Here is a 22,954-nt window from a genome sequence, read left to right on the forward strand (position 1 = left end):
TTTTGGGTCAAAGGGCAAGTTCATAGTGATCTCGGAACTGAAAATGGGACAGGGTATCCTAGGGGCCACCATATTTGTTTTACAAACAGCCTTACTTTATTTTTGTCAAATTAAACATGTCATTTGTTTACAATTTTATTTTCCAGGAGTTTTTCAATACCAGTGACACTTCGCTCTGTAATAAAGAAAGTGAATGAACAGATCAAACTGCTAGCGCCACCACAGCCAGTTGTAAAACCGCTCATTAAATCACGATGGACATGGACTAGACCAAGTCCTGTGAAAAAATCGCCAATTGTGAATACGAACACTTCTACCGTGCCAACACAAAACATGGTGTCTAACTTTCCAAATCCTCCGCCATATCAAAATGCGGAGGGCTGGACACCGACGCAAACTCCACAGATCGAAATGCATAAATATAGTATACAGTATAATCAGACTCCTTTATCAGAGCCTCCTGTTCCGGCTCACGAGGAGTTCCACGAACAGCGACCTGCAGCAAACCCGCTTCTTGCAACGTTATTAGACGCGGGCTCGCCGACTGTTGTGGAACAGCCAGCAGTGCCAGTTGTGAATGAAAGTCCCATGTTATCAAAACTGTTAGAAGAAAATACTTCAGTCGCTTCAAATCCATTCCCTGCCCCAAATCCAAATCCACGTAAACGATTAACTAAAAGGAAATCGTCAAAAGACATTGCGGGTAAAAGTCCAAAACAGAGAATATCTGATTCTGAAATGGTAGAACGGACTTGTAATGAAAGAGTTGGAAGTGAAAGGCATGGGCAAGGAATGGGTGAAAAACATATTGACTTGGATTCTAGCGGAGGATCTTACGAAGAACTTGCACGTCCGTCTAGTGTTAGTAGTGTTGGAAGTGTTGGTGGCCAGTCAACTGGCTCAGTTATAGATTTGACTGATATAGGTGAATCACATGTGAAAAAGCTAGAAAATAGTTTAGACAGTATTATGGGTAAAGAATCACCACGTAGTGGAGCGATGATGGGTATGGGTCACCCCCTGAATAGTCAAATGAGCGGGCTGGATATGTTGGACATGTATCCGACCGATTTTCACCATGGTCAAAACCAAAATCAGTTTATGGGGGACGGGAGTGTTGAATTTCATCCACCAAATCAATGGCCATCAAGACAAACCCCGCCCACTCCAACATCCCGAAACTCACCACACCATGGAGTCGTGCCAAAAAACGAGAAAACCTCTACCTCTCTTGAGGAACTGCTCTTAGGGCCAGGAGGTAGAGAGATCGAAGGCCCAAACTCAGCTCACACTCGACGCAACTCACATCAGCGTCGCCCAAACTTTAAACGTCAGAATTCACTCAGTAGAAACAGCGTTGATAGTGCTAGTGGCGTAATAAGCCCGGACGTTTTCTCACCATTGATGACCTCCCCGGGTCATCATCCTTTGGCGTCGCCGGGTCAGTTTCCAATATCGTCACCAAATTATATCGTTTCTCCAGGAATTTATCCACAGATGTCTCCTAGTCATATACCACCAGTGACATCGCCAAGCTTGCAAAACATTTCTATAAAAAGTGAGCCAAGTGATTCAAAAGCAGGGATTTTAGGATCTCAAACATCTATAAGCACGTCTAGAATAAGTAATGTGCATGTTGGACATGTTACCTCGTGTGGTAAACCTAGTCTGTCTATGATGAAGGCTCAATTTGACATAAAAAATGATGTGAAGCCAAGTGTAAGTGCAATAACTCAGGAACGAGAGGGATTTAAGGAAGAGAACTCGAACAGTTCAACGAATTCTCAGCCACCGCTAATGAAATTGAAATTGACTAATATGAAACAGTATGATAACGTTTCACCTGCTGATAGTGATACGAGTAAACGCTCGAGTACATTTGACTTTCACAGCGATGATGAGGATTTTTCTCTTCCAATGGTTGAAAAAATGACGGTGGTTTCTGCTTCGCCTACTAGACTCCAGATCTCAAATAAAAGCACGCTCGCAAGTTTTAATAGATTTAACAAAAGTGAGAAATTTAAGAGAAAACAAAGGGAGAGTGAGCTGAAAATAACTTTATCCGTAGATTCAGGGAAAAGAAAGCGAGAAAAAAATGAGGAAAGTAAAAAAGAACGTAAAAAGAAAAAGATGGCAAATAGTTCATACTCGGTTGAAAATGAAATGGCTGTTTATAAGTCAATAACGGTTGATAATGTCAGCAGCCAAAATGACCATCTACCAAAATTGAAAATAACGAAAAAAGGTCTTAAAATGTCAGTAGAAAATTCTGTTTTACGAAGTAAAGAGGATAAAGCTATTGTAAAATCTGATAAATTAGACAAATCTGGCAAAGAACCAGTTGTTAAAATTGAGAAAATGGAAAAATCTTTGACTAGAGAAACTTCTGAGAAAGAGATTAAAAGTTCTAAAGACAAAAGCTCAAAACAAAAGGAAAAGAATTCTGATAAGGAGAAAACATGTGCTTCTGTGACTAGAACGCCTTCAGCTTCGGATGAAGGCATCTTTGACAAAATCAATGCTATGAAGTCAGAAAATGCAAGTAAAAGTGATAATCCAAATACTGCAGTGGAGAAAAACTCATCTCATGACGGTGCAAATAAAAAGTCATCAAGTAGTTCGTCTAAATCTTTAAAATCTCACAAATCACAGCGCGGCAGTTCATCCTCGAAATCAGACTCAAAAATGGCACGGACTCCAACAATCAAATTGAAACCAATTGTTGTGCCAGCGAGCAGTTCTGGATTAACTGTGTCACGGAATCCGTCAACTCCAAGCACACCCTCCACCCCAAAATCTATCACTCAATCACCTACCTCAGCAACTATTGGTAAAATTGGTGCAGTCTCCCTGGCTACGTCAGGATCCCAAAAACAGCTTACCCCTAATAGCAGTAAAAGTCCACAGGGCTCTGCGAGTAAGTCTTCAGGACCTTCATCTAAATCTTCTTCAGGGTCGTCATCCACTCCATCATCAAAATCGAGTAGTGGTATGCAGAAAAACTTCCAAATTCAAGGACCTAGTGGTAAAAATTCGCCCATTCCTCAAAGCAGTAAATCGGGACATTCGCGTAGCTCAAGTACTTCAACATTGAATTCAGGTTCTAGTGCTTTAAAGTTAGATAAATCTAAGTCTATATCATCCTCGTCAATAAGGACATCTTCCCCACATTCTGAAAAGGAAAAATCCAAGTCAAGTTCGCGAAGTTCGAGCGCAAGTGGACGTGATCGCGAAAAGTCTACCTCAAGTAGTAAAACAAGCGTTCCCACAACAACCGTAATTACGCAAGAAACAGCGGCTTCTGTGCTTTCATTTTTAAATCCGAACAAAATCGCTAAATTGCCACCAATACCAAAGCTGAGCTCAACCGCAGGGAGCCAGAAAGTATCAACGCCAACATCCACAAATAATCCAATCGTGTCTACAAGCACTGCTCCTACATACAGTTCAACTTCTACAACAAATTCCAAGTTTTCAAAAGGAAGTAATCCAGTGACTAGTGTATCTAAGGGTAATTCAAGTAGCACTACAACAAGTACTTCCAAATCAAGCATATCTAGTGCAAACCATGTGAAAAATAATTACATACATAATAAAACATCGAGTGGAAGCTCCAGTTCAAGAACTCAGAATCAGTTGGTTACAAATGCGGCTAATTCAAATAGAAATTCGCCACAGAGTTACTCGCATAAACATGATAAAGGAAGCAGTAATTCATATAACAAGGGAAATAACCAAAGCAGTTCAAGTAATTCTAGTAGCGGACATAGGAATAATTATAATGGTGGAAATAACCAACAGAATAGAAATTCTGGCGTACATAATTCAAATTCTCATTCTAACTGGTCAAATAGTTCTGGAAGTGCAAATTCTCATTCAAAAAATAGTTCAAGTAATTCAAATCAGAGGGGAAGTAACTCCTCACACAGTGGAAACAAGGGAAGTAATTCTAACAGTGACAATGCTATATCTAGAACTACAGTGAGTAATAGCAGTAATATATCAAATTCTAAGGGAAGTAACTCTGTTCCAAATGCACCAAAGGGACCTGGACCCCCTGCATCTCGCCAGCAGTCCACAGAGAAAGGAAACAGTGGAAATAATACTGTAAATTCTGCTGCTGCAGCCAGGGGTCGCAAAGGGTCTCTCTCTGCAGTGATTGATAAACTAACGTGCAAGGCTTCAGTTCCAACCAGCAGTTCTTCTTCACAGAAAGTTAATCAAGTGATAGTTAACGAATCCCCTGCTAGTCCCGAAATGGATATGAAAGAGAATAGTAAAGTTGTGATATTTGAGGCCCCGGCAAGCCCCGAGCCAGAGAATTGTGTTAATAGTGCTCCAAAACATCGGATTAATAGTGCACGTGAAATTGTTAGTATTCCGTTAGAAAATGAGCCTGAAAATACTAATGATAATAGCTACGTGAGTAAACAAACTGGAAACAAGTTTAAGAATAATAGTGAGCGGAAAAAGGATAATTCATTTTCGAAAGGAAGTGTCACTTTAAACTCATCCCCAAAAATCATTCCATTAAATTCTCCCAAAGAAAAACCAAGTGCACATAGGAACTCGCCAATAAATAAGAAATGTGGTGTTAAACAGGGTGGTGCTGATCTGGTTAATAGCATTGATAAACAGAATGGTGAGATAGACGAGCATCATAATAAACATACAAATGTTTCATCCAATGATATTACCAATAATTCCTATAGCAATTCTCAATCAGATCTCCCTGTCAACGATGCAAAAGCCAAAGATAATGTTTTCAAAACACCAGCTTCAAAACCCCAGGAGAATTCGGATATTAACACCGAAGATATTGAAAATTTGGGCGGACGTCGGAATTTCCGCCAAAATTCAATGTCAAAAACAATGTCAGACCCCAGCAGTCCTGCAAGTAGCCCAGAAAATGGGCTAATCATAGATTTCCCAAGTTCACCGCGACATCTTCAAAATAAAACCAACTCGCCACAGTGTAACCCTGTTTCAGATACGTTTATAGAAAATCGAACTTCCCCCAACTTTCTCAAGTCACCTGGAATGAAATCGAAACTGAAAACGTCACCGCCATGTTCACCTTCCGGAAAAGATTCAAGTCTCGGTTCAAGTACCAACTCTCCTGAGGCTCTTGAGGATGACCTTATGGATGAAGCATTAGGATTTGGAAATTAATATTAGTTAGAATAAATGTTCTAGGGCTAGAAAAAGAAAAAATATGTTACGGTCAGACTACACTTGATTTTAAGCTAAAAGAATGTTATTTAAGCTTTTTAAAGGTCGGTTATTGTAATAAAAACTGGATCAGACATCAAAAATCAAGGTTTTTTTTTCTTTTTAGAAAAATATAAAGTCTTTATGAATTTGAAAAGAACCAATATTTGTCATGCAGTCTGGATATGATTACGGTAAATTGTTCAACTAAAAAATTAGTAGTAACCGGAAATAGATGATTTCTTCTCTAGCCCGAGAATTTTTTTCTCTGTTTAAAGTTTTGTTTATTTATTTATAAGAGCTTAAAGTTTATGCAGAATGGCTGAGAAATTTGCTCATAAATGTTACATTGATTTATTTATTTATTTACATGCTGCGTTAGAAAAAAGAAATTAAGTTTTAAAGGGGCATGCTCCAAGATTTACCAATATCATTTATATGTCCATTTTTTTCTTTGAAAATTTACAAAGTGCATTTATTTGTCAGTAATTGTGTAATAAAAGTGAAAATAAGATAATTCCTCATGTTCATTTTCACCAAGTTCAAGGTAGTATTCTGTGATTTATATAAGTATAAAAGTATATGTTGCTCAGGGCTTGACACATCCACTAGTCTCCTTGTAAAATCAATTGGAAATCAGCTCAGAGCAAGTGGAACTTGCAATAGTTCTTATCCAGCTGAAACGAGTGTGATTGTTGACCAAAAATATAATAAATTCACCTAAAATGGAGCCCTGAGGAAGCAGATTTCTGAAAGATCTGAAAAGGAAGTTGATTTATTCGTTTCAAGTCTAAAATCTGTTCTGTTACATACCACAGTATGATTTCATTACCTAGATGCTCCATAGTCCAGTATAGACCATTTTCAAGGTACATTAAGATAAATGCTGTCTATAAGAATCATTTTTGCTTTGTGAAATGCAGGACAAGCAGGGTAGTAAAAATTCAAGACAACTGATCCTGCAGGACAATTTGCTTTTAAGGAATTTGTAGAGCCCTGTTGCTTCATCTTTTTAAAAAGATAAGTTTTTTGGTTTTGGTTGCATGCCCCTTTAACTTGTAGTTCAGTCAGTTATTTTACATAGTAATCAACAGTATTTTCATCAGTCTATTATCTTTACTGACTTTGCTTTAATAAACATCTTTCACAAAATTAAGTTTTATTTGCTGTGAAAAATATTCAGTGTTATAAAATTTAAGTTATGACCAGTGTTAAAACTCTAGCATTTGATTGGTTATCTCTGGACAAAATCTTGAAATTGACCAATAGCGTGGCTGCAGTCTCAGACTGGTCGCCAAACTGAAGTTTTATAACCTTTGAACCAGTTTTGATAAGCTGTAAACCAGTTTATAAACAAAATGAACCTATGCACCCAGGAAGACTGTCCAAGTGTGTCCAACAATTTTGCAGAATATGGAAAGATTCTGGTGAAATAAGATTTTATTTGAGCTTCTAGTATGGCAGATTTTCAAGAATTACAATTGTATACTTAAAATATATACCGTAAAAATGGTAATAATACAATTTTTACTATACCAAGGAAGATTTTTACCCAAGGTTAAGTAGTTGGGGAGGGTGGGGAGCAAGGCAGTTTTTAAATGAATAAAGGCAGTATTTTTCTTGCACATTTTGCTGGACTGCTTATACATGTACTTACATTGAAGTCAAACTGTTGCTCTTTGAATTGAATAGAAAAAAGTGTTTGGTAAAAAGGGGCTAAGATGGGGCTAAGACCCTTAATGCTTTTTTTTAGCTCATCTGATTTTTTGAAAAAAAATGATGAGTTATTGTCATCACTTGAGCGGTTGTCGGCGTCTGCGTCGGCGTTGCCTGGTTAAGTTTTATGTTTAGGTCAGCTTTTCTCCTAAACTATCAAAGCTATTGCTTTGAAACTTGGAATACTTGTTCACCATCATAAGCTGACCCTGTATAGCAAGAAACATAACTCCATCTTGCTTTTTGCAAGATTTATGGCCCCTTTTGTACTTAGAAAATATCAGATTTCTTGGTTAAGTTTTATGTTTAGGTCAACTTTTCTCCCAAACTGTCAAAGCTATTGCTTTGAAACTTGGAATACTTGTTCACCATCATAAGCTGACCCTGTACAGCAAGAAACATAACTCCATCTTGCTTTTTGCAAGATTTATTGCCCCTTTTGGACTTAGAAAATCAGTTTTCTTGGTTAAGTTTTATGTTTAGGTCAGCTTTTATCCTAAACTATCAAAGGTATTGCTTTAAAACTTGCAACACTTGTTCACCATCATAAGTTGACCCTGTACAGCAAGAAACATAACTCCATCCTGCTTTTTGCAAGATTTATGGCCCCTTTTGGACTTAGAAAATACCAGATTTCTTGGTTAAGTTTTATGTTTAGGTCAACTTTTTTTCATAAACTATCAAAGCTATTGCTTTGAAACTTGCAACACTTGTTCACCATCATAAGCTGACCCTGTACAGCAAGCAGCGTAACTCCATCCTGATTTTTGCAATAATTATTGCCCCTTTTGGACTTAGAAAATCATTTTCTTGGTTGAGTATTATGTTTAAGTCAACTTTTCTCATAAACTATCAAAGCTATTGCTTTAAAACTTGCAACAGTTTTTCACCATCATAAGTGGACACTGTACATCAAGAAACATAACTCTATCCTGCTTTTTGCAATAATGATGGCCCTTTTTAGACTTAGAAAATCATGGGTAGGACAATATTTCTATTACACAAAAAAAATCAGATGAGCGTCAGCACCCGCAAGGCGGTGCTCTTGTCTTTAGTTTCATTATTAAGCAGTATTGTGAAGCGATAAAATAGGGCTTGAGATTAACTTTGTTGTCCACTTTTTTTGCAATTATTTATCAAACTTTGGTAATTTGATCAACTGTAAGCTTAATTTTATCTAAAGGCAAGTGTACCTTTTTTTGGAGTAAACAGTTCATTTTCTGTTAAAGCTTCAAACAAAATATGTGCATATTTGTAGTTGTGCTCAGTTTTAAGTAAGATTTCATTTTAGTGCTTTCCTTATTTGTTATAAGTGCTTTTTCTATTTACCAATGAGCAGAATGTAAGAGTTGTAAGCTACAGGTGATCAGCCTGTTCCTATTTTCCAATATTTTTAAGAGATTCTGTTAAAGTTGAGTTTGTTAAAGGTTATATTAGTAAAAAAAATGTCTTATGTGCTACTGAGGTTATTAATAGTATTGTTTGCCAAGAATTCATTTGCAACATGCTCTGGGTTTGATTGGAAGCTTTATAAAACTAGGTTCTCTGCTTGCATTCCTCCATAATTTTGTTGATTTGACATTAAAAGCATTTTCATGTGGGAAGTTAGTTACTTCAATAAACCCTCAACTCTGATATTGACATAGTCACCATAGCGAAATAGGTAAGGTCACTTGCCCAGGTGCTCTCTATGGCCTCCAGTCCTGTTCTGGTTGTCATGTGAGGAAGCCATCCAGCTAGCTTGTCAAAGGTCAGTGGATCTACCCAGGTACCTGCTGATGTCTGTAATATGCCTGCAGGCTAGGAGAGACACGGTGAATTTTTCTCCAATAAAAACTATAATTATGTTGACAGGACTTACAACAAATCAATATTGGCTGGCCAATTTTCTCCTTTGCTTATTTGATATGCCTATGATGATTTTCATGCAAAAAGGTTAATGTTGGAACGAATATTTCTTACTGGTGCAATATATATGTATGTTAAACCCTAATAAACTTACATCTGATACTGGACTTTGTATAACAATGTCACAATCTTAATCAGTTTTGTTGACACATCCTATCTTTCTGAGTGAAAATTACATATAGATTCTAAAAGTGGTATATGAAGTCAGTGGAATTTGGTAAGAGTTGTATGCCCTTAGATTGATTGTCGTTACTATGGTCAGAAAACATTTATGGTTATTTGCCTTCCAGAAAGACCACCTTTAGTTTAAACATATTTATTCCCAAGAGTACATAACATAGATTTGTACAACTACAACAGCAAATTAACATGATATTAAGGAAAGAATAAGAACGAAAGATTCTTCTTCTCAAAGACCACCTTTAAACAAAGACCACCTGTTAATGCTCAGAAGTATAGGTCTTTTTTTTGTGTGTATATGGATTGATTGTTTAATACCCTTCTCTACAAGTCAATATTCAGTTTAACACTTGATACCGAGGTTGAGAAAATTATTCCTGGTTGGAAGGTTGTAAACATGAATTTTGGAGACCAGTCTCAATTTGATATGTAGTTTCTGATTGGCTAATTTTGAGCTCAGTCTTGAAATTGACCAATGACAATGCTGCATTTTGAAACAACACATTTTAATAACATTGAAAAGTCAGGTTTATTTGGATTTTGATGGTTTTGTTTTCTCATATTGGAAATACTAGCTTATTTTGCAGAGTTACTTGTAATGAAATTTTGTTATATTCCTTTATTTTTCCGATGCATCTCGCCATATTTTTATAGCATGTTTTTTTTTTTTTTGAAAGTTTTATAAAGGATACCAAGAGCAGTTTTGTTAGGTATCCTATTTACACTCTTGCTATGAATTTGATTTTTAGATAACAGAAAATTACTTAATGTGCAGGCATATGAAATACTTTCTTGTATGCATTTATAGCTCACCTCGGCACAAATGCTAAGGTGAACTAGTGTGGTTGCTCTGAATCTGTTGTCAACAATATTTCTTTTGACACGCTACTGGTCACAGTTTTGGCCTAATCTTGACGAAATTCAGCCAGAATGTTTCCCTTGCTAATGTCGTGAACAAATTTAAAACTAGATCATCTCGGTCCAGAAAGTAGGTCACTAGGTCAGACTATCAAAAAAAGCTTTGTTTACATTCTTGAGGCCACATTTCATAATAACATGTCAGATCATTTGTCTCTGTAAATTCTAGGCAAAGTTCAAAACTTGGTTACTGGAGATCAGAAACTAGGTCACAAGGGTTGAATCATAGAAAAACCGTGTTAACACACTCTAGAAGCCACATTTTCTGCTTTATCTGCATGAAACTTTATCACAATGTTCGTCTCTGAAATGTAGACCAAGTTTGAAACTATGTTTTCTAACTTCTAAGATAAAAAAAAAAAAATCTAGGCCTTGTAAACACTAGAAAAACTTCATTTTATACCAAATATTCATCGAACTTTGTCTTAATGTTTGTCTCTATGAAATATAGGTTAATTTCAAAACTGGGTCAGCTGAGGATAGAAACTAGGTCACTATGTCATGTCATTGAAAAATCTTGTTTACATACCAAAGGTTACATTTTTTGCCTAATCTTTATGAGATTTTGTCAGAATGTTTATCTTCATAAAACCTAGACAAAGTTCAAAACTCTGTCCACTAGAGGTAAAAACTAGGTTGCTGGCTCAAATCATCAAAACACTTGTGTGTTGTTTCAACCTGAATTATATAAAAGCAGGGGTTTTTTAACCAGGAGGGGAAGGGGCCCAGGTCTCTGATTTGGGGAAAAAAAACAACTTGGTATTTGGGCAAATGGGAATAAAAAACCTGATGTAAAGTCAAATTTTGGGGAAAACTGCATGATTTTAAAGAAATTTTCTGAGGGGAAGGGGCCTATAAACGGCCCCTATTATAGAGGGGAAAAAAAACCTGAAAAGCATGGTCAGAATGTTTGTTGTAATGAAAACTCGGTCAGATTGGATACTAGGTTAGATGGGGTAAACACTAGGTCAGGTGAGCAATGAAGGGACATCAATGGGGTGCTTGCTGTCTTATTTATTTCTCACACAAATTTTGTGTATCTGTTTAATTTTTAGCTCGACTGTTCAAAGAATAGGTAGAGCTATTGGACTCATCCGTGTGATCGCATCCTCATTAGCGTCCCAATTTGGTTAAGGTTTTAATGTAAGCTGGTATCTCAGTAACCATTTGTGGGAATGTATTGAAACTTCACACACTTATTCACTGTGATAAACTGACGTACACTGCACAGGTTCCATACTCTATTTTGCCTTTTTTACAAAATTATGCCCCTTTTTGGGTTAAGTTTTTGCATTATTTTGCATGTAAGCTGGTATCTCAGTACCCGCTAATGGGACTGGATTGAAACTTCACACACTTGTTCACTGTCTTGAGATGATATGCATGGTACAGGTTCCACAACCCTGTTTTGCATTTTTAACTCGCCTGAGCACAAAGTGCTCAAAGGTGAGCTTTTGTGATCACCCTGTGTCCGTCATCAGTCGTCCTTCCGTCCGTCCGTCGTCAACAATTTGACTGTTAACACTCTAGAGGTCACAATTTTGGTCCAATCTTAATGAAACTTGGTCAGAATATTACCCTCAATAAAATCTAGGACGAGTTTGATATTGGGTCATCTGGGTTCAAAAACTAGGTCACCAGGTCAAATCAAAGGAAAAGCTTGTTAACACTCTAGAGGTCACATTTTTGGCCCAATCTTAATGAAACTTTGTCAGAATGTTACTCTCAATAAAATCTTGGACGAGTTCGATATTGGGTCATCTGAGGTCAAAAACTAGGTCATCAGGTCAAATCAAAGGAAAAGCTTGTTAACACTCTAGAGGTCACAATTTTGGCCCAATCTTAATGGAACTTGGTCAGAATGTTATCCTTAATAAAATCTTGGATGGGTTCAATATTGGGTTATCTGGGTTCAAAAACTAGGTCACCAGGTCAAATCAAAGGAAAAGCTTTTTAACACTGTAGAGGCCACATTTTTGACTTTATCTTCATGAATCTTGGTCAGAATGTTGATCTTGATGATCTATAGGTCAAGTTCAAATCTTGATCAGGTGGGGTGAAAAACTAGGTCACGGGGTCAAATCAAAGAAAAAGCTTGTTAACACTCTAGAGGCCACATTTATTACCTTATCTTCATGAAACATGGTCAGAATGTTAATCTTGATGATCTTTAGGTCAAGTTCGAATCTTGGTCATGTGGGGTCAAAAACTAGGGCACTGGGTCAAATCAAAGGAAAAGCGAGTTAACACTTTAGAGATCACATTTATGACCATATCTTTATGAAACTTGGTCAGAATGTTAATCTTGATGATCTTTAGGGCAATAGGTCAGGTAAGCGATACAGGGCCTTCATGGCCCTCTTGTTACAAAATTATGTCCCCCTTTCCGACTTTTATATTCATTCAATTGACAAGGCTGTTGAATAGTCGAGTGTTGCTGTCCTCCGACAGCTCTTGTTGATTTGCCAATTCTGTGATGGCATTTGTTAGAATGTGCTTGCTTCCTTCCTAGAATGAAATATAAGATATGCCATTCTTATAGACTCTAGAGGCTCGAAATCTTTTGTCCTTAGACACAAAGGAAGCTGTTTACCTTAGTTTAACAAATACAAAGGAAGCTGTTTTACCTTAGTTCATTAGACACAAAGAAAGCTGTGTAACCTTAGTTTAACAAGTACGAAGGAAGCTGTGTTACCTTAATTTATCAGATAGAATGGAAGCTGTATTACCTTGGTCTATCAAATATAGGGGAAACTGTATTACCCTGAATTATCAAATGCAAAGGAAGCTGTTTTACCTTAGTTTATCAAATACAAAGAAAGCTGTACCTTAGTACTGAAACTTTTTGAAATTTGACAGCTGTTTTATTCCATAAACAGTTGAAGAGTAGATTTGATATTAAAATAAGAGAGATAGAGATTCTTATGTTTAGTACAGGTAAATGTCTATTTAGTAAATCCGCAATAAGCATCTGCTAGAAGTCATACGATTAATCGAATGCATGACTTACAGCATTTAAATGTTCTTAGTTTTGTTTGATGAAATTGTGTTATTTCAGGCTGAGTGTTTTCTGAGCATGTATGCTTTTGACACCACCAGCATTTTGCTGAAAAACGTATTGAAAATCATGCATGTTCATGCATACCCTTTGAAGGATGAGTTATGGACCTCAAATATTTATTCAAAAACAAAACTTTCAAGTCAAATACAGTGAAACTGTGCTAATAAATTTTTGCCTGAAAGTCGCTGATTAGATAGCTCAAGTTATTTATTTTATTTCTTTTTTTGTTATACTCAAAATGGGTGTATTATATATTATGAAGAATTAATTTATTTTCCGAATGTAATTGTGCAGGGGTAGTTAAGATTTGTTGAGCATTGTTATGGTTCGCTTTGACTTATCTGTTCTCAATATATATATATAATCTATATCTGTATATCTGATCAAAAATTACAAAATTTGACGGGTTTCGAGTTAGAAAATTGTATGTTCTTATATAAGTGATGAGACGTTTGTCAAAAATACGCAGGCAGCTACGGCAATGAATCACAAATAAATGTTCAAAGATATTGTGAAATGTGGACAAAAAACATGATTATAGAAATATTAACCCTTAGCCTGCTGCAGGCGAATTTAACAGCCTTTGCAAACAGCTTGGAACCAGATCAGACGCCGATTAAATCTGCTAAAATTGTAAAGTTCATTCAATTTGCTCCAAAATTGGAAGAAATATTGTCAGAGTAGCAAACAGCTTGGAACCTGATCAGACGCCGATTTAATCGGCGTCTGATCAGGTTCCAAGCTGTTTGCTACTCTGACAATATTTCTTCCAATTTTGGAGCAAATTGAATGAACTTTACAATTGTAGCAGACGACATTTCCAGCAGACGACATTTTATCTAGCATGCTAAAGGTTAAGCACTGTTTAGCATAATCGAAGTGTGGTAATTGTATTAAAAGAAAAACTTGTAGTAAGAAGTGCATACATGAATTAAGATTTTAATTTTGGTACGGCAATGAGATACAATTAACAACATTTAAAGTATACTTGGCAGTGTATTTATCGTGTTCATTATAGAAACTGAAAATATGACAATAAAAAATTACACTTTAAGGCATGTGTTATTATAGATCTATATGCATATATCTGTTGTTGTTTTTTGAAAATCAAGGCGCCATGCAAATATTAAGGTATTTATGATGACTGGTTAACAACCAGTCGGCTGCTAAAAAAAAAAATGCATCATACACATATGATATGCAAAATTTTAATGTAGAAACGTTTAAGGATGTGCAATTTTCCAACCTTTAAGCTCTTGTCTTACGGGGACTTTTGAAAAAAAAAATATTGTTGTCAGACTGGGTATTCTGAATGTTCGAAGATGTTGAATAAAAGATTTTGTTTTGTGAATTTATGATATTAAATCAGGGATTGTCTTTTAAGTGTTGATTATAAGATGACAATGTCACTTGTGTATGTTTGTTTTTCTCCCCGTAACTTAAGTATTACTTTGTTGGCAGTAATCATGATATAGTTGGGCGTCTTGAATATTTTACTATAGTTGGGCGTCTTGGCATATTTTACTATAGTTAGGTGTCTTGCATATTTTACTAAAAGTGAGTTGTTACAATATCTTGGTACTGTATTTATTTTGATATGTGTTTGTTTTCGTCTGTCAGTTGTGTAACATTTTTGCTCCAAGTTAGGCTATGTAAAAATATGGTTAGTTAGGCTTTTTGAGTTGTTAGCAAGTCACGTAAGGCCAGTTTTATTTAAAATCTTATTTATTTCACTCCTGTTTTGGAACAAGCTCCTAGAACTTGTATTCAATGATCATCTGATGGCTTGGTTTTTACCACAGGTTCCAAGATGGATTAAAAAGTTGTACGTTGCTTAATACATACATAATGCACGTTAATAAAGTAATCATGAATTTTTTCCCATATCTTCGCTGCAGTGTAAGCTAAGGACTGGAGACTGTCTTTTTGTAAATTCAGCTTTTGTATCAGCAAATGAGTCATTTTTACCAGATGTTGAATTTTTATTATGTTGTAGGTTTACCTTTAAAACGTCTACAATCAGGTATGCTTAAAGACTAACTTCCAATATACAAGTGTAAGGGCAGTTTCACATTGTGTATTCGACTGAAGGCCTGTTTTTACACAGTCTTCATTATGGAGCAGATATCGCTAAAAACTCCATGTCATATTATATAAGTATGTTGTTGTTTGTTTTTACATTTTTGATATTGTACATAGAGCTCAAAACAATATGAGAGAATCTTATATAAACCCATAGTCATTATCAGATTTTATACTGTGAGTATAAAGAAATATAACTGTAAATCGTGATCATCATGTGAAAATTTTATGTGTAAATAAAAAACAAATCCTATGCCTTCAAAACATGAAAAATGCCTTTCTTTTCTTTCTTTATATGGTTATTGAAAAGTTCACAGTTTCAAATACTTTCGAGGGTCTACCATTTTTAGCTGGACTATACGAAGTATATGGAGAGCTATCCTACTCGCGTCGGCTTCAGCGTCTTCCCGCGTCCCTACCTTGGTTAAAAAATTTTTTACACTTTCTCTTTTTTTCTCATCTCTGTAATTACTAGATGGATTTGCTTTAAACTTAAAATAGTTATTCCTCATCATCACCCACATCATATGGCACAAGGGCCATAACTCTCACACCAATATTTCATGAATTATCCCCCCTTTTTACTTAGAATTTCAGGTTAAAGTTTTGATGCACTTTCACTCTATCCCAGTTATTCCTAAATGGATTTGATTCAAACTGAAAATAGTTGTTCCACATCATCTCCCACATCATATGACACAAGGCCTATAACTCTGGTTATAATATTTAATGAATTTTCCCCCCTTTTACTTCGAATTTCAGGTTAAAGTTTTGATGCACACCACTATTTTTCATGAATTATGCCCCCTTTAACTTAGAATTTAAGGTAACAATTTGATGCATTTTCACTATATCTCAGTTATTACGAAATGCATTTGATTCAAACTTTAAGTAGTTGTTTCATATCATCACCAACATCATATGACACAAGGTGCTTAACTCTTGCACTAATATTTTTTGAATTATGCCCCCGTTTTGCTTAGAATTGTACTTATATGGTGTTTTGATACACTTTATCTTTACCTCTCTTTATTAGTCCCCTACTGGTTGAAAACCAGTTTCGGGGACTATAGGAATGCACTTTTCCGTCATTCCGTCTGTCCGTCCGTCCGTCCGTCCGCAATTTCGTGTCCGGTCCATAACTCTGCGATCCATAAAGGGATTTTAATATTACTTGGCACAAATGTTCCCCATGATGAGACGACGTGTCATGCGCAAAACCCGGACCTCTAGCTCAAAGGTCAAGGTCACAGTTGGAGGTCAAAGGTCAACAGGGCTTTTTTCCTGTCCGGTCCACAACTCTCCCATCCTTGAAGGGATTTTAGTATTACTTGGCACAAATGTTCCCCATGATGAGATGATGTGTCATGCGCAAATCCCGGACCCCTAGCTCAAAGGTCAAGGTCACAATTGGAGGTCAAAGGTCAACAGGGCTTTTTTCCTGTCCGGTCCATAACTCTCCCATCCATGAAGGATTTTAATATTACTTGGCACAAATGTTCCCATGAGGAGACGACGTGTCATGCGCAAAACCTGGACCCCTAGCTTAAAGGTCAAGGTCACAACTGGAGGTCAAAGGTCAACAAGGCTTTTTTCCTGTCCGGTCCATAACTTTCCCATCTATGAAGGGATTTTAATATTACTTGGCACAAATGTACCTCATAATAAGACGATGTGTCATGCACAACTTTCAGACCCCTAGCTCAAAGGTCAAGGTCACACTTAGCAGTCAAATGTTAACATAGCATGAACAGGGTCTGTTTCGTGTCCGGTCCATAACTCTGACATTCATTAAGGAATTTTAATATCACTTAGCACAAGTGTTCCCCATGATGAGATGACGTGTCATGCGCAAATCCAGACCCCTAGCTCAAAGGTCAAGGTCACAATTGGGGGTCAAAGGTCAACAGAGTTTTTTTCCTGTCCCGTCCATAACTCTGCCATCCATGAAGGGATTTTAATATTACTTGGCACAAATGTTCCCCATGATGAGACAACATGTCATGCGCAAAGCCCAGACCCTTAGCTCAAAGGTCAAGGTCGCAATTGGAGGTCAAAGGTCAATAAGTTTTTTGCCCTGTCCGATCCAGAACTCTGTCATCCATCAAGGGATTACAATATTACTTTGCATAAATGTTTCCCATGATGAGACGACGTGTCATGCGCAACACCCAATACCCTAGCTTAAATGTCAAGGTCACACTTTGAGATCAAAGGTCAAGAGGATTTTTTTCCTGTCCAGTCTATAACTTTGTCATGCAAAGCAGGATTTAGATATCAGCTGGCACAAATATTCCCCTGGATGAGACAACATGTCATGCGCAAGAACCAGGTCCCTAGGTCTAAGGTCAAGGTCATATTTAGAGGTCAAAGGTCAAATTCAATAATGACTTTGTACGGGACATTTCTTCTTCATGCATGGAGGGATTTTGATGTAACTTGGACCAAATGTGCACCACCATAAGGCACCCTTGTTTTTAGAATTACGTCCCTTTGTTGTTACTATAAATAGATTTTATTGAAACTTTTTTATTACTGGCGGTAGAGAAAAATCGAGACCACTTTTCTGTGGTACAGCATGCATGTTACATCCAATTTTTAGGTGTATTTTGACCTATCTCTACCTAGTAAAGAGTTTCTTGTGGACTTGTATTATATAGATTTTTTTTTTTTTTTTTTTTTTTTTAAAAGATTAATTTCCCTTTGTTGTTACTATAAATAACTTACATGATAACATTTTTATAATCAGCCAAAAAAATTCAATATGAAAACAACTGTAGGTTTTTATATATATAAATTTTAATCCAAGTGTTTTGTTATAACATATTGTATATATAGTACAATAATGTTTATACATCATTGACAGATATCAGTTCATTATGTTATACTGCAGTAGAGAAAATTAGGTGCCTTCCAGTAGGGGACTTTGTATTGCATGGCAATACTTCATTCACTTGTTACTTAATATTTTTGACACAGACTCGAGCTATTGTGCAGTATCTGCATCCACCATTGGAGTCATTAAACACTCCAGTGACAGCTCCAGTTTCCTCGGATGTGCCTAGTTTCACTATCCAGCATCGAAATAGCCGAGCGCGCTGTCTCCTGTGACAGCTCTTGTTGGGTTTCCGGTCTGTAGATATTGGTGTTTCTCTAATTACAGATAGAAAACCATGTTTAATCTATGGGTAAATTTGACCCTCTGGAAATCGTATTTAGAAATGTCCTTGTCTGACCTTGACCTTTCATCAAGTTCACGCAGAAGGGTAGGATTCAACTATTCACCTCGGAGAAAGTCGTAGTACTGAGGGTTTGGTAGATTTAACAGGACTGGTATGGAATGAATTTTCAAGCTGAGGGACATTGTTTGACCTTGACCTTTAATCAGTAGGATTTCAACTACTCGGCTGTGCCAGAGGGCACCATTATTAGCTAATCTGTTGGGGGTTTTTTTTGGAAAAAAAAGTGATTGTCATCACTTGATCAGTGTTGGCGTTGCCTGGTTTTATGTTTAGGTCAGTTTCTCCTAAACTATCGATGCTTTTCTTTAAACTTGCAACACTTGTTCACCATCAATAACTGACTCTGTACAGCAAGAAACATAACTCCATCCTACTTTTTGCAAGAATTATGGCCCCTTTTGGACTTAGAAAATATCAGAATTCTTAGTTAAGTTTTGTGTTTGGGTCGACTTTTCTCCTTAACGGTCAAGCTATTGCTTTAAAACTTGGAGCTGTTATTCGCCATTAAAAAAGCTGACTGCACAGCAAGTATCGTAACTCGACTATGCTTTTTGCAAGAATTATGGCCCCTTTTGGACTTTAGTTTTGTATTTAGGTCAGCTTTTCTCCTAAACTATCGAAGCTATTGCTTTAAAACTTGCAACACTTGTTCACCATCAATAGCTGACTCTGTACAGCAAGAAACATAACTCCATGCTGCTTTTTGCAAGAATTATGGCCCCTTTCTTGACATGAAAAATATCAGATTTCTTGGTTAAGTTTTGCGTTTAAGACAACGTTTCCCTTAACGGTCAAAACTATTGCTTTAACACTTGGAGCAGTTATTCGCCATTAAAAGCTGACTGCACAGCATTACCGTAACTCTACATTGCTTTTTGCAAGAATTATGGCCTCTTTTGGACTTGGATAGTCAGATTTCTTGGTTAAGTTTTGTGTTTAAGCATCAACGGGTTCAGGCATCACTCTGGGCGTTGATTTCTTCATTTGAGGAAGCCATTCAGCTGGCTTCCAGATTGGTGGTTCTACCCAGGTGCCCGCCCGTGAAGATAATGCACGCCTAGAAGGGGAACACAGGGTCTTCCTCCACTATGAAAGCTGGAAAGTCGCCATATTACCTATAACTGTGTCGCTGCCACGTTAAACCCAACAAAAAAATTGTTTTAGCCATCATTAGGGCTCATCAAAACATCACCAGGTTTCGTATCTTGACCTTGGTGTCTTCCAGTTACTGATCAGAAACCATGTTAAAACAAACAGATAAACCAGACCTAGGCTATTTCACGTCGGGATACATATGATAAATTATTAATATCTGTAAGATATTGCCCAGTTATTAATCAGAATATATTTTAAAGCTAAAAGTCGGCGTATCAGACCATGTTTTGGTCAAATGACATAAAAATGATAGTCAGCCGGCCATAAGCTGTGCATCAGAGGCAGGGAAAGTCATCCAGTTGTGTTCTTGGTTGGAAATCTTAACCTTACAGGCAGCATGGCTGACTTGACATTCTTTTATGTGTAGCTTGTACATCCAGTCTTCGTGTTCTGGCATTTCAGGATGCGCCGAGTATTTCATGAACACCGCATTACAATGTATGAACATCTCTGTTTGTTTGTAAGTTTATTTATTTATAAGTTATAACCCATATGGGCGACTCCTCCAGAAGACTGTTACGATTATGTTACAGGAAGGATAGTGCAAGATACAGAAGATGCTCCAATCTCAGGAGCTTCCCCGGCTCTTTAGCGTCTTAGATGTAGAGCACCCATACATGGAATTCTTATCCTAACAGTAATAATTTTAAGTAGGAGGAGCGAGGGCTTGAAATCACGATCCCTGGTTTCGTCCGAGAGCTATCAGGTGGTATAAATTTAACAAGGGGAATAATTAGACAATATGCAACGGTACGATTTTATCGGATTGGCCTCTCTTCGTACGGGTGCGTACGTAAAGGAGAATCTATTATGTGAAGCGAGGCGCAACGGGCCGTGATTGTACATTCTGTCACATGATGGATAGTTTGAGGCTTTTCTCTGACATAATGGACAAAACTAACAACGGATTACGTCACAAACATGTTATAAGGAGTACATTGAACGTGTATGGCTAAATTGTGTGAAGGAACTGCATACAATATCTTGGAAGGTCGAAGTCAAAACAGTGAAATATTCTTAGTTCGAACATTACCCGGTCACCTTCTATTACCACGACCTCTCATCAAAATCTAGAGCTACCCAGGTACCCGATCTTGGTCGGATTCATAGGTACACGTTCGAGTATAGTGTGTGTATATTTCCTTGCTACACTTCCAATACTGAATTTATTATGTTTGGTAGCAGACCTCAATTGAACAAATGTTTTACAAATTCCATTAACATTGCTGGTGATGATGTCAAACGTGAAAGTACAATTAGATATCTCGGTGCATTTCTTGACGAAACCTTGAACTTTAAAGATCATGTAAACCGCAAATGCCGTACAGCCATGTTGAATTACCTACGAATTAAGAACATCCGAATAATACTTAACAAAAGCAGCCACTGAAATTTTAGTTTTGTCTGTAGTTATTTCACATCTGGATTATTGCAATGTCATACTGTATGGTGTAGCTAACTGTGAGGTGCGCCAGATGCAACGTATTCAAAACATGTGCGCAAAACTTGTCCTTAACAGGAGGAAATTTGACAGTTCTAAACAAGCATTGTATCACTTACATTGGTTGCCGGTGAAAGCAAGAATTGAGTTCAAGATACTTTCTTTCATGTATAGCTGTCACACTGGCAGAGCACCTCTGTATTTAACAGAATTGCTTACAGAGTATATTCCTAGTAGACAAGGTTTGAGATCGTCTGAAAATTCTGAATGTCGTTATGTTGTTCCATACAACAAGTGCAAAACATTCAAGGATAGAAGTTTCTGTACTATTGGTCCAAAACTTTGGAATGAACTGCCGTTAGAACTACGCAAAAGTAAATCACTTGACACATTCAGAAAATCTTAAGGCACTGTATTTCGGAGATTTCGCGGCATTGTTTTAAATTTTTTGATAACTGTTTTATTATGCGAAAACAGCAGATGATAGTTCTTAAATGTTTGTAAAAGGTTTTACATTTCAACATTTATATTTCCAAGGTTTGTTTAATTAAATGCACTTGTTGGTAAGGCTCTATGGGTAGGGTAGTGTGTAGTATTTCTTTCTTAAATAGTAAATGATGGCACCATTAACCGGGGGATTTATATGCAGCCCGTCTGGGCGTACCATGTGATGCTTTAAGCACTGGTATTCGCAATAGGGGTAAAATGACCTCAAGGGGAGGGATGCGGTCATGACTGTTTGTTACAATAAGGCCGCTATTGTTATTATTGTCATTATTAATATTGTTATAATAATTATTATTATTACATGTATTATTATGTACAACGCCATTGAATATATCATTGTATAAAAATAGGGGTTTAATCAAATTATTCGGTTTCAGTTTCTTGCAATTTATATGCTCTTACTCCAGATTAAAATATGATTCAAAGAGGAACGCTGCCTGGTCAACTCGTGTACCTCTCTAGTTCGATTTGATTTGTTTTGGGTTTAACGCCGTTTTTCAACAGTATTTCAGTTATATAACGGGGGTCTGTTAACCTAACCTGTGTTCCTGGATTCTGTACCAGTACAAACTTGTTCTCCGCAAGTAACTGCCAACTTCCCCACAGGAATCAGAGGTGGAGGACGAACAATTTCAGACACAATGTCTTTTATCAAATCGTCACGGAGAACATATGCCTCACCCAGGGCTCGAACTTACGACCCCGAGATCCGTAGATCTGCGCTCTCCCTATTGAGCTAAGCCGGCGGGCTTGTAACCAGTCTGGGGCGGGCTCCCTTGAGTTTCACAACGCACCTACTCTTCTACCCTTGGCCAGGACCTATACAGCTACGTATAGTAGGGTTGTTGGTAACTCGAAATTACGAATTAGAAATTCGAATTTTTGAGTTAGTATCTCGAAATTTCGACTTAGTTTCGTGTTATTTATCTCGAAATTTCTTGACATTATCCAAAATTTCAAGTTAACAAATAACACACACCTCACACTGATGCTCTGTCGTAGTTTTCAATGGTCGTAAGTATAGAAATGTCTTAATTCTCAAACCGTAGCATTTATTTAACTTTATTTATTTTATGCGCTTATTTGAGGTTATATTATACTAAATCATTTCCTTTTTTATTTGAAATTTATACGCAATTATATGCAGAGACCTCATTTATATTAATTTAGATTCAGTGCATTTCAATTTTATTAACCGTTGATATGAAAACTATAACATTCAGTTAGCTTGACATGTCGGAAACAATAAAAACATAAAAACACTTTTTATAGATTTTATTTAACATAAATGAAAATAATTTTACTGTTAAATGGCTCCCACCGCAATTATGCGTACGTAAACATTTATTCAATGAATACAGATGGTTAAGATGTTTTTCTAAATACAACCAGCAGTATAACTAAGCCAATCCTTACCATATTTAATCAACAGCATGGAACTATATTTTGGACTACTTCACACTGAGTAGTGGCTTCCTATTTGGTTTAACACATTTCTTTGACTAAACAATGAAATCTTATACGTATTAGTAC

The 22,954-nt window shown here is 36.8% G+C and overlaps 1 protein-coding gene across 1 annotated transcript in view; it reads left to right on the forward strand.

The window, feature by feature from the left end:
* Positions 1-15,349, forward strand: part of LOC123531730 (mediator of RNA polymerase II transcription subunit 1-like) — a 53,026-nt gene extending 37,677 nt beyond the window's left edge. The window contains exon 16 of the mRNA XM_045312950.2: positions 147-15,349. Within this exon, the coding sequence (XP_045168885.2) occupies positions 147-5,172 (5,026 nt within the window). The 3' untranslated portion in view covers positions 5,173-15,349. The remainder of the gene's footprint in view (positions 1-146) is intronic.
* Positions 15,350-22,954: the final 7,605 nt, after the last annotated feature.

Source organism: Mercenaria mercenaria, chromosome 11 (assembly GCF_021730395.1).
Source record: "Mercenaria mercenaria strain notata chromosome 11, MADL_Memer_1, whole genome shotgun sequence".
In the NCBI taxonomy this organism is placed as follows: domain Eukaryota; kingdom Metazoa; phylum Mollusca; class Bivalvia; order Venerida; family Veneridae; genus Mercenaria; species Mercenaria mercenaria.